At 35.9% G+C, this 12,751-nt stretch overlaps 1 protein-coding gene across 1 annotated transcript in view; it reads right to left on the bottom strand.

Moving 5' to 3' along the window:
- Positions 1–2,593: 2,593 nt before the first annotated feature.
- The window catches only part of DOCK9 (dedicator of cytokinesis 9), a 109,426-nt gene continuing 99,268 nt past the window's right edge, over positions 2,594–12,751 (bottom strand). Inside the window, 6 exon segments of the mRNA XM_019474302.1 lie at positions 2,594–3,839; positions 7,007–7,145; positions 7,334–7,434; positions 8,663–8,853; positions 10,376–10,586; positions 12,656–12,751. Of these exon segments, the coding sequence (XP_019329847.1) occupies positions 3,717–3,839; positions 7,007–7,145; positions 7,334–7,434; positions 8,663–8,853; positions 10,376–10,586; positions 12,656–12,751 (861 nt within the window). The 3' untranslated portion in view covers positions 2,594–3,716.

Genomic DNA, 12,751 nt, shown 5'->3' with positions numbered 1-12,751 from the left:
AACGTTCTATCACTTCATCAAGATCCTGCACTTGTTCGGGGGTGAACTCCCAGACCATCAGAAATGACAACCCTTCTAGGTACCTGCCCATATTCTCGCAAATGCCTCGCTACCCATAACCATGCTGCCTTGGGACATATCCCTATGTGATATTCCTAAATAGTTGGTTAACCTTAGGAAAAGCTGGAAACATATTCTTGAAACATGCTAATAGGAGTATTTTGGTTACCCAAGGATGTTCAAGATACTGAAGAGTTATTGTAAAAAGGGAGAAAACATCTACCCCGCAGGAAAAGAAGGTGCCATTCTTCATTCCCTCCACCGACTGGTTCTCAGAGGAGAAAAGGGAAAAAGTGTAATTGTTAATTGTCTTCATGAGATAGTTCCTGAAGTAAAGGGAATGCAACAATGCAGGGCCCAAATACCAGATGAGGCTCAAGGCCAATGTTTTTATCATAGTTCTCCCAGGCAAAACACAACCAAGTGCTACACTGCACAGCAAATGGCAGAAGTCAAATATAGACTCTAACAGGCTCTCAAATTTGAGGTACAGCAAAAAAAAAAAGGGAGTATGGCATTGATCAGATAAACCAATGCCGAGAACAAGTAAATCAACATTGCGACCAGCAACTGTTAAACAGATAATAATTATAAGTTCCCTCTAACACACTGTGGTCAAATCTGTTACCTCAAACCCTTCAAGCCCCACACTGGGTGCCAAAAGGGACTGTTGTGGTTTAACTTCACACAGCCACTCGCTCACTCCCCTGCAGTGGGATAGGGGAGAGAATCTGAAGAGTAAAAATGAAAAAACTTGTGGGTTGAAATAAAGACAGTTTAATGCTTTTAAAAAAAAAATCAAATAAAGAAAAACAAAACCAAGAACAACAAATGATGCAAAAAGCCCAATTGCCCACCACCAGCTGAGCAATGCCCTGCCAGTCCCCGAGCAACTGCTGCCCTGGCAAACTTTCTCTACAGTTTTTATTGCTGAGCACGACATCACATGGTATGGGATAGCCCTCTGGTCAGTTGGGGTCAGCTATCTTGCCTGTGTCCCCTCCCAGCTTATTGCGTGCACCCCCAGCCGACTCGCTGGCACGGCAGCGTAAGAAGCAGAAAAGGCCTTGACATTGTGCAAGCGCTGCTCAGCAATAGCTAAAACATCCCTGTGTTATCAACACTGTTTTCATCAAATCCAAAACACAGCCCCATACTAGCTACTGTGAAGGAAATTAACTCTATCCCAGCCAAAACCAGTACAGAGCCCAAGTCTTTACAAATAAATAACCCATATCAGATACTTAATTTGCATGTTGGCAGAAGTAACAGCTGAAAAGGGAGGCTGGTACAAAAGGAATTATTCAGGAGGTAAAACCCAACAGTTATATTCTTAGCATAACTAAAACCAAAACAATACATTAGAGGGTGTGTTCTCTCATATAAATGCATCATGTAAGATTATAAACAAAATGTCTGTAGACGTAGAGTTGAACATGTGCTAATCATTAATCCTACCCTATGTAAACCTACGTCAACCTTGTCAACTACATTTCACTATTTTTCATAGGCCAACTGTCAGCAAGCAACACAGTTACACATATATTCAGATGTATATAAATATACATAGATACATATTCAATTTATGAATACTTACTACATTCATAGGTTGGTTAGCTGATACAACTCTGTCAAATTGAGGTCTCAGTGCAAAAGGTGTTGTACAACTGTAGGAAAATGTCAGTTCTGCTCCCAGGGCAAAGGGGAAGTTAGAAAAAGCAGGGTAATTACAAGAAGCCACCCTGATGTACACAATTTCTATTAATATATTGATATAGAAATCTTCCTGAATGGCAAAACAACTTTACAGGATATTTTCTCCTAATAATGAAATACCTTTCGAGACTAACTATGTTGATACGTAACAAAGTATTCCTACACCCCTTTCCACAAACAAACAAAAAAGTGAAAGCATATAGGGTGGAGGGGGAGAAAGGGGACTGTCTTTTATCACAGCATTATGGGTTCACTGTCTAGAAGTATTTATCTGGGGTTCCCCCCCCCCCTTCTTTTTTTTTTTTTTTTTTTTTTTTTTCTTCCTCCCTTCAAAATAATGAATTTTAAACAAACAGGAATTTTGTTTCAGAAACATAATTGGAAAAAGCAGAGTTATCCAGCATTTCACTGCCAGGATAAGCTGTTTTGGAAAAATCTTTGATGAGTAATGGCAACATACGAGTTTCATGCTCTGCTACAGAAAGTGACAGTAAACCTTATGTCATAAGCAAAAGATGATTTTACTGTCATTTGATGAAAAGTTTTGAAGACTTCCTAATATTAACTGTACTGGTGAGTAACAACCTTTAGTTACCGTAACATGGTACTTGAGTCAAACGTGATGGATCCAAAACCGATGTCTTAACTAATAACCTAAATTGCCTTTATTGACAAGGAATATGAAACATGCCCTAGAAGTGTCTGCATCTCATCTCATACTTAAGCTGCAAAAAGCCATTTTTTTTGATCAAGCTTTCATCTTTCCCCAGTCTCGGGGACAAATCTGAAATAAAAACCAGAGCACACAGTGAGAAAAGTAACTACTTTTTTCCTTTTAATATAGATGTAGTACAGCATGTTTAATTACAGCAGGACAGTGCTTCCAGTTAAATAAAATTAAAAACCTTTATTTTCCCCAAATATAAAATTACTAAATTAATGTCTTAAAAGAATAAGAATATGGAAAAAGCTTTAAATTATACCACCATTTACCACAGTAACCATGATCACCAATTACATACTCCATTGCTTTGGCAAAAAAGTTCTTTTCTTTTAATAACTGCATATAAACCTAACATAGCAAAGACTGTATACATCTTTATATTGCACTTACTTATATACAGGAATAAATGAACTGTAAAGTCTGCATATACTTGGAATGAGCAAATTTTCACAATAAACTGAAAGCAGAAGGATAAGAGCTGGTATGAATATTAGAAAATGCTTAGAAATGTAATACATTTATGTACAGACTGTATGGACTGTATTAACAAACAATATGTACATAACAATTTACTACTCTTGATATTTTAGTATAACTCAGTGTTCATTAATACATCCCTTTGGTTGTATTTAGTTGTTTAATAAGATCTAAGCTCACATACCTCCAAAATGCAACAAGGTATAAAATAAAGCACAACAAATTGCCAAATGGTACAAAAACTACTATTGTCAGTTCCATTAAACCCAAAAAACTAGTGTCTCTGTCTAGCCCCAAAATAGTTCTTGTACTTGGAATCAATCTCTGTGCGCCATACACAAAAAGAACACCTGAATGTTACATATCTGCAAAATTACATCCCACAACACTTTTTTGTAATGTGCAATTAATTTTAATAATACTTTCTAATGAAAAAGAGAAATTAACTTCAGCTTTATAATTTTCCAACACGCACCTCTGCAATGACATTGTGAATACTTTTAAACGTTACCAGCAAGATTAGAAAAATATCTGTGCGCCTCCCTCGCTCTAAAAGACTATTACCAGTAACTGCTATTTGCTAAGTGTGCTCAGACATTCGTATGAATTATGCAGCTTGCACCTGCCCAACATTTAGCTTCAAAATCATCCTGAGTTTGCACACAATGAAGCAAATCCACATACTTTTAAAAAAAAAAACCCAAAAACAAACACTAACATACTTTCCTTTACAAAACAATCATGCAACTGAAGAAGAACTGGGCATCCCATGAACTGTTGTGCTTGTTGGAGTTCCACTTATGGCGTTGAAAATGTGTAGCGAATTAGGCATAACACTGGCCTTTTCTTCAACAGGAGTAATCTTAAAACGGAAAACATGTATTTACCAAAATGTTACAAAATGACACAAGCATGTACAAAACAGCTAACCAATTTCATGATGTGCTGCTCATCAACTCAACTTTTTAGTACTTTCTCAATTGCACAGGACTTCTTTTTGGGGATGGTTACTCTTTTCAGCCATCCTCTACTAAATTTAGGAGGGCAGTAGTTACTTCTCCAACATCAGTTCTCCTAATTTAGGTATTACACGGTCCTCTCTAGAGGAAGCTTGAATAGCTTCTCTCATTTCTCTTGTTAACTTTCAAAGGGAGTTTCACAAGGACAACAGGCTTCCTTTTTGCCTGTTTTTGTTTGGGGTTTTTTGTTTTGTTTTTGTTTTTTCAACTTAGAGGTATGATTTGAGCATTCCTTATCAAAAGCTGTTGAAGTACCAAAAAGACTTCATTCTTAACAGCTATATATTTACTGATGCTAAGATTAGAAATATTGGAAAGAAAGGATTTATATAAAGATGAGACAAACTAAGAGCAGAAGTAAAGAAAACTAATTACCATCCCATCTGATCATATTGGCAAGCAGCAGAGGAGAAAAAAGAAAAATCTGTTAAGATTCTTTTCTATATGTTTCAGAACAAAATTTTTGCAATTTTTAAAAATCCACACTATTGTAAGACAGCTAATAGTTTTTTTTTTCAATGACATTGGAACAAACATTGTGAGAAGCTCTTTTTCCAAATACAGTGATAGGTAGGCACACAAAGGTGACATTTTGAAAGATTTCCATGAAGAGCCTCATGATTCTAAGCCTTCAGGGAAGCAATCAATCTAATTTAAAAAACAAAACCAAAAAACCAGCAACCCAACAACAGCATGTTTTAATTATTTACAACTAATTACAGTTATATAAAAAGAACACAGTGGTAGGCTAATAGTACATGTTACTGCAGTCAGTGCTGTATTTTCATATTCTATTCACGCTATCTTATAGGCAAACACTAATATAGTTGTTTGCCCATTCTTGTCTTTGTTTACTTTTAGACAATGTGATTTACTCCTGAAGTTTCAGGCATTACATGCTTTTTCTTATGGTCAATCTTTGGAAACTCACACACCTGAGCATTTTTTAAATATATATGTCTTGCACTGAGTTCAAAGTATTTTTTCTTGTGTACAAACTGTCATTATATCCTTTTACTTTTTCCTATGCCAGGCGAATATTAATCTTTCATTTATTATCCTTATCATTAAACTATTTGACCAAAACATTTTCCTCTCTCTTCTGAAGGGGTCTTCTGTACAGCTGTCTCATTCTCTCATATACCTCATTCATCTTAATCAGCTGTCCCATCAGTTATTCTCCTTTCTAAAACCCTCCACTGCTTTCTGCTTTTCAATACATCACATTGAAATACAGTCAAACTGTCTCATTTTTGTCAGCTAAGCAATCTCTTTTCCTGTTCCAGGGATCTTTCAAAACTGTTTTCCTCTACACGCATATCTGAAAGACACTGGCTTTTTAAAAAAAAAAACAAAAAAACCACCACATGGATTCTGACAAAATAGCAACACTCCCTACAAACCTTGTTTCACAATATTCTCTGTCATTGGTGGTTAAAAAAAAAGACAGTTTTGTGGTAAGCTGTGATAGTATAACAAAAGAATAAGAGAATGAAAATAAAACCTGTGCACTTGCTGTATTCTTGTGCTTCACCATAATTATATCATAGCACAGAGCTACTCATAGCACAGTACCTGAGGAAACCACATCAGGAAATAATGGAGAGCAAGAAAACGTGTGAAGTGAACTTTGGACACTTGACACATTTTCGAACAGAAAAAAAATCGCCGTAACATTTTTGGATACCATCTAAGCAAGGGTAGAACAAAGGCAAATCTTTCTTAGATAAGCCTATGGATAAGCTGTTATACTGGCAAGCTGACTAGCTTTTTGAGCAAGTATTTCTTGGATAATAATAGAGTAATTCAGAGATCTCAAAAACTAGTAAATGGGTAAAGTCATTGTACATCTAAAGGATGCAATCCTGAAAAAAAAACTGGAAGATTAACAGAACATTTAAATATCAGCTAGACTGAATGCCTCAGGTAGGTCTCAAGTTTGATTTTTCTTGTACAATTTGATTTCTGAGTAAAGCTTATAGTTTTTGTATGGACAAGAAAAACTCAGAGCTCCTCTTTGTGCCAACTGGTTATCCAGACTAGGATGCATTTGTTCCTAGACTAAGAAACGTTGCTATTATGGTCATACATCTAAGAAAGTGTCACAGACATGTATTTGTAAGGTAAAATATTATCAGAAAACACAGGTATTTCTTGTGGGCCAGAAATACAAGTTTTGAGGGTTAAATCCATGAGCCACTCTATGGCTCTGGGAAAAGATTACACAAATAACAGTGGATGAAAGAAAAGGAACCTGAAGGGATGAATACGATGAATAAAAATGTCAAGGAGGCAGGGATCAAGCATGAATCTTCAGCCCTTCCTGTCCTCCTGGAAATAATATCCTTGTCTCTGAAGTCAGGAGACATTTCTACCATAGATCCCAGATGCAAGGTCCTACATCTCACTCCACAAGAGTTCTGGTTTTCCTTTTCTCATATCTCCAGCTTGTCTGTAGTGGATTCCCCTCAAGAAAATGTGTTGGAATACCTCTTGAAAGATGCTTAACTCTTTGTTGCAAAAGTAAATGCTTACACCTCCGAAATCTGAATAAAAAGTGCTAAGCTTGCAGATCAAATTCCCCTACAGTTACCAGGAAGTATAGACTAAAATGAACTTTTTGGGTCACTGAATAGAGACCCCTGTAACTACTACACATGTATGAAGTATAAATTATATATATATTCATGTCATTAAATTTGTTTTATCTTTACTATAGTCTTCCTCTTCTACAAAAAAATAGGCTGGTGCCAACTAGATTTACTCTCTTAACGAAGAAGACTTAATTCTGAAGGTCAAGAAAGCCTCTGCAGAAAATTCACAAAGAGAAAAAAAATGAGAAAGTGCCACAATTCCGTGATATGCTTATACTCCAATGGGGGGGGGGGGGGGGGTGGGGGGGGGAAGAAACAATCTTTTTATGTAAAGCATTACATACACTTTTCCTAGCAGGTTCACATTACAGCTACATTCTGAATGCTGGTATGTATAATTTAATTTCAGCACATACTTGTTCATGCATTATTTCAGAAAGCTCTTTTGCCATTTCTCTGTAGTTGGCCTTCATTTCTTCTTGATATTCCAACTGATCTTCCTTTATAAGTCGTTCGTTTACACCCAGAGCATGCCCACAAGCTTCAACAAATTGCCTGATTTAGATAAAAGTAATAAAAAAAGATCTCAATCAGGAATACAAAATCCAAAACATTAATTCAAAATGCCAGCTTGAAGTATGTTTTTAATACAGTCAGAACACTATAAAAGTTAAAAGTTTAAAAAAAATTCTTACAACATCAGTCTTGAAAAAAAGTCTTTTTTTTTTTTAAAAAAAACATACCTAAAAACTTCCTTTAGTAGCTTTACTTTATTGTCTGGATATCTTTTGGTGTTTGTATCATCTAAGAAAGCTCTTGCATATGCTAACGGACCAGCATTAACCTAAAAAGAACAAGAATTACAAAATAAAGTCAGTTCTCTGACATATTGTTTTAGCAATAACAGATACTACAGTGTCTGTCTGATTTGCTTTTCTTAGAACTCATTGATTTAAAAAAAACTGGACTTATGAAATCAGAAGACTGCTGGAGTTGGAACATAAAAGCTGGAGAGGTCTCTACAGCACTCTTGTATGAACCTGTCCTGGCACAAAGAAACCACTTCGATGATGTGGCAAAGTAACTGCTGATAGTGCCAATCTGTGATCTCTGTTTATGAAATTAGGGTGGGAAAATGAGGAAAATGAGCTAAATCTACTACTGTTTGGTCTGCTTATCTATTGAAAACACTCCTCCAAGCTGAAAATTCTTCAATAATTAGCAGAAATTTAATTGTGCTATTACGGCACCTACATGAAAAGTGGATTCAACGATTTCTTACTCAGCCCTATTATTCTTTTATATTAATAGCAAGAGCCCCTCCCTTCTCATCCCAAATGCTAGCTTGACAACTTCCTGATTCTGGAACCTTGGTTTGGTTTTTTTTTTTATTTGCTCTTGAACATGACAGCAGTTCATTTCAGATAACTATGTTTACTGTTCCTTTGATTTGAATCAGTTAAATATTCAAAGAGCAGCACTTTTGTCATTGCATTCTTAAGACCCTTACCATATTGATTTGTACATGCTACAACTGCTTTATGTACTCTATTTTGGCGAATCTGATGGTTTCTTTATACATTCAGTTCTTGCTTGCCTTAGGCAACACGAAGTGTTGCACAGTGAGATTTTCTACTATTACCCTCCTCCTATATTTTGGCACTCCCTCTTCATCTCCATAGGGATCTGACCAAAATACAAAAGCAATAAAGACCATGTTGAACCTACTGGGAGCAGACCTACATCTAGGCAAAATATGTTCATTCATCCTCACATGGGAAGTCACTATTTTATGGTAGTTTCAGCTTTACACCAAAACCTGGTGGGGCTTAGACCACCACAGATTCCAGAGATGAATCTTAATCCTTCATGTAACTGTCCATGATCAGTGTTTATATGAAATACTTTTATTGCTTTTCCTATTCTGGAAATAACTGCAAACAGTGAGCGTATTTCTAATTCAGGACATTCTTGAATATACAGAACAGAAACTAATGATAAAATGCCACATATACAATTTTTCAGGGACAGAAGCAAGCAAAATAGCTGAATGGCAAAGTATATGGTCTTACCTGAACACTGACACTTCCTTGTAGCTTCAGCTGCAATTTGATCATATCTACTTCAGCTGAAGAGCAAAGCTGCCTAAGTTCTGCAACTTTTTTACTCATTTCATCAATGGCTACTTCAATTGGGTTTAAGTCAGTATGGTGCTGGTACATTACTGGAATGCGCTTTTTCACGTATGGGAAACAATGTATAGCTATGGACAGAAACAAGTTTAATATAGTTAGAAAAAAGTTTTTTAATAAGGCGTTTGGATAGAATTTTATGCTAAAATCTCATTGTGATGTAATGAGTTGCCCAATTTAATAACACATTATATAATTAGAAATACTACCAAATATACAGGGAAACAAAATATTGAAAATATAAATATGCATGGCTTTACATGTATTACAGCAAAGAAACATCATTGTCGTTACTGCTACTAATAATAACCAAGAAATAAACCATTGGAACTTAATTCATATAAGAACTGTAAAAAGAATTGCTTATCATCCACATATCTCAAAAAGGAGAAGAATCAAAAATAGCAAAGCTGTATTTTTTATTTCCTCACAAGTATAAGCTATGGACAGCTTACACAATAAAGTCATTTATTTAAGTTGCTTTCACCGCTATATTAAGACAGTGATACAGAAGCTCACACTTAACAGAGACAAAACACAAAATAGTCTTTTTCTAAGAACAAGGAAAGCTAGACTCCAGATTCACAATTCTTGAAGCTTAAGGAAAAAAACAAAAGAATTATTTCAGGATTATCCCTTGAAGAAACCCATCTGAAAACCAGTTTGGCTAAAAATATGGAAAGTATTTTAGTTGATAGCTGTAAAGGACTTTAAGTAAGTGAAATGGAAAAACCCATAGAGAACGGAGTTAGACCATTTGAATTAGTGCTTCCAGTCAAAGCCCAACTTGTTATTTCACAAATTTAGATTTACATGTTATACAGAAACATCGCCAAACAAACCGTAACTTTTAATTATCTCCCTTAAAAGCATTATAGAATGTTTTGTATCACTAAACATCTTTAAAGTTTGAGCCTATGGGGAGATAGATGGGCACTCTCTCTCCCTTCTAAAGCTAACAAATGAGAAACTAAAGCACAGTGATTAGTCCAAAGTCACAACTGAACAGAGGCTGGAAATCAAACCAGAACCTGCCTTCAGGCTCTTTCAGCTGCTTTTAGACAAAAGAACCAACGCTGCATTCAACAGGTCCACAAACTGAAAGAATGCTGAAAAACCCCACACCCAAACCAGCAAGCATAATACCACTGTTCTTCAATGTTTTATAGCAAAGAGAGGTGAGCACACGGAAGGGCGAAGGGAGAGATGCAGACATTCCATTGTTAAAAAAAACCAAAATGATTTAAAAGTGAAGGGTAGTTAGAACATAGTCAAATATAAGATTTTACTCTCTTTTTCCAATGCTTAGCAGCTAAGAAATCACACAATGATATACATATTCTCAGATGGTCATTTATAAGTGTTTGCATATCATTTATTTTCAAGCATGTACTAATTTTGAAAGGTTTTTTTGTCTAACAGTATTTTGGTATACTTTGCAATTCTTGTCACCTCCAACAGTCACGTGTGAAAACTTCTAAAGGATTTTTTCTGACAAAATACACAACATATAGAAAAACCTAGTATCAAGAATTAAGTATAAAAAACAAAAGAGCAGTTTTCATTTAAAGGAGATTTCCATTCAGTTAGTACCTGTCAAAATAGTCCGTCGCTTACACTGTTCTTCTACTCCTCCTTGTCTTTTACCAGCTTGAGTAAAAGGCATCTCAAACATAAAGCGACGAATGTTATGAGTCCTTTCAAAATCTGTTTTTCTTTCTTGCAACTCTTTTTCTTCAAAGTATGGAATTACATGTGTAACTTGAATATATGCATATTTTGAATCTAAATCCTTAGGATTTACCTTAAAAACATGACAAAAAAAAATCAAATAGCTACATTGTGAATAAAGTGGATTTAATTGGAGTCACACAACTTTCAGAAATTAAATTTGGTCTCCCAATCTGTAAATTACTGAAAACACAGGAAACATTAATGCTCTTACATGGATGCTCTGCATTCAATTTCTAACTATTAGGAAGACAACACAGCTAGATGCATTACAACATGCTGTGGTTTGTTTGTTTGTTTTTTTAAGCACTCACTATCGGTAATTGCTATATGCAGAACTGCAAACAAAAACATAATGCAGAGTTATACCCATGATTAACACTGGAAGGCAGCACAGGTACAGAAAACCCAGAAAGAAATACTTGTCCTCCATGACAACTGATACAATAGTAGATTGGAGACCAAAAATTGCTAGTGATAAAAAAAGTTAATAATTAAAAATAAAACCCTGCATTGTAAATAGTTCAGATATCACCTTCAGAAGGCATGCCTCCCAACCTGTCTGTCTCAACTCTGACACCCTATGAGGGTCCTAAAGAATATACTGGTCGGAGCAGGGCAAATTGAAGGCTTCACTATTCAGTTCATTTTGTTTCTAGAACTGGATGAGTAAGAGTCTCATGGACTGGCAGATCTTTGATTTGGTAAAAGCAGCAACTAGTCTCCAGTACCAAGAGATAAGGCTTCCTAAGTCTGCCCAGCAGGGTCCCCAAATGGACCAAGGATTTTTTTTTTTTTTTTGTAAATTCCCCCAACCACGGGATAAAGAGGGCACCCTAAATCTGCGCATCTTTCTAAAAGTGGTTGCCTACCATTTTAGTCCCACGTCAAATATTCATGTTATCTCTGCCTGTCTCTGAGCCATTTCACTTCTATAAACTGAATGGGAAAAGCAACAATGCAAATAGACAGATGAAGTCACCAGGTAAGTCCTGGAGCAAACTGGGAACAGAGCTAAGGTCTCCCTGCTGTTATCCATTTTTATTGGAACATGCTGCTTGGTTGTTTTTTTTTTTTAAATCTGCAATGTTTTCAAGATTATTGGACTGGAACTTAAGTGGTAATTTATGTACTCATTCTGATACAGCTGATAGAAAATGTTCCCTACAAATGCTGACAAACACATGCATCATAATTAATTGTAAAGAATTCAGGAGAGTATACTGGAAGAGCTGTGAAAAACTGAGATTACAATATAAATCTCTTGCCTTCCATGTCATGAAATCTAGCCCTTGCATAAGTCCTCCGCTCCTTTTAAAGTTCCAATATTGAAAAGCCCACCCATTGCTGCACTTTGAGGCCGAGAAGCACAGAACTTTGTGATCTTACTGGTAGAATCGAAGAAGAGACAGGAAATTATAATAAGAGAAAATCACCATAAATTCTGAGTCCAATCAAAAGTTAAAAATGGGCTGAGGAAGGGAATGAAAGGACTGCAGAGAGGCATCTTGTGCCGTATGTGTTATTCTCAGCGTACAGGATACTGTAGCCCTCTTCAGTTCACCGGTTTTGGAGCCTTCAGTTACAAAGGAAAGCATGTCCTATGACAAATCTAGATTTAACCAGATGACACTGTGTGAGCATTTTTTTTCTACAGTTTAAGTGTTTATAAAATTGAACAGGCTCAGACACATAGGCAAAGGATAACAAGAACAACTGATAGAGTTAAAATATTATTTACATATGGTACTTTTCTCGGACAGAGGGGTCTGTTTCTTACTTCAGAAGAAAGTTTGGACTCTGCTCTCGACGTGCAGAAAAGGGAAAAACTTCCAAAGAATGACAGTGCATGAACTGGCAAGAAATATAGCTAAGGAAAACACAGGATATGATCGTAATCCAAATTTGTTCTACGATACAATTATTATTTTGAGAGGTAACACTATGGAAATTAAGCTTTTCTGTTGTTCTTAAAGGTAAACTTAATAGGAGATGGTATTTCTCTGATGCCCTTCAACCGGTAGAGTTTTTAGACACATATGTTTGTGTACCAAATGAGTAACAGAGAGTGATCCCACAGTATTTCGAGTGGATTAGTGGAAGTAATATATTAGAATTTTTTAGAGAGAATAAAGATCATACTTTGCCAGAATCCTGAATCATTTTGACATTTTCAGATCCAAATTTGTCAGAGTAGAGTTTTTGGAGTCTTTGGGAAATTTCTGAGAGAGGCGTGAG

This window comes from Aptenodytes forsteri, unplaced genomic scaffold, assembly GCF_000699145.1.
Source record: "Aptenodytes forsteri isolate BGI_AS27 unplaced genomic scaffold, ASM69914v1 Scaffold123, whole genome shotgun sequence".
Taxonomy (NCBI): Eukaryota; Metazoa; Chordata; class Aves; order Sphenisciformes; family Spheniscidae; genus Aptenodytes; species Aptenodytes forsteri.
This window is presented reverse-complemented; position numbering and strand designations above follow the sequence as displayed.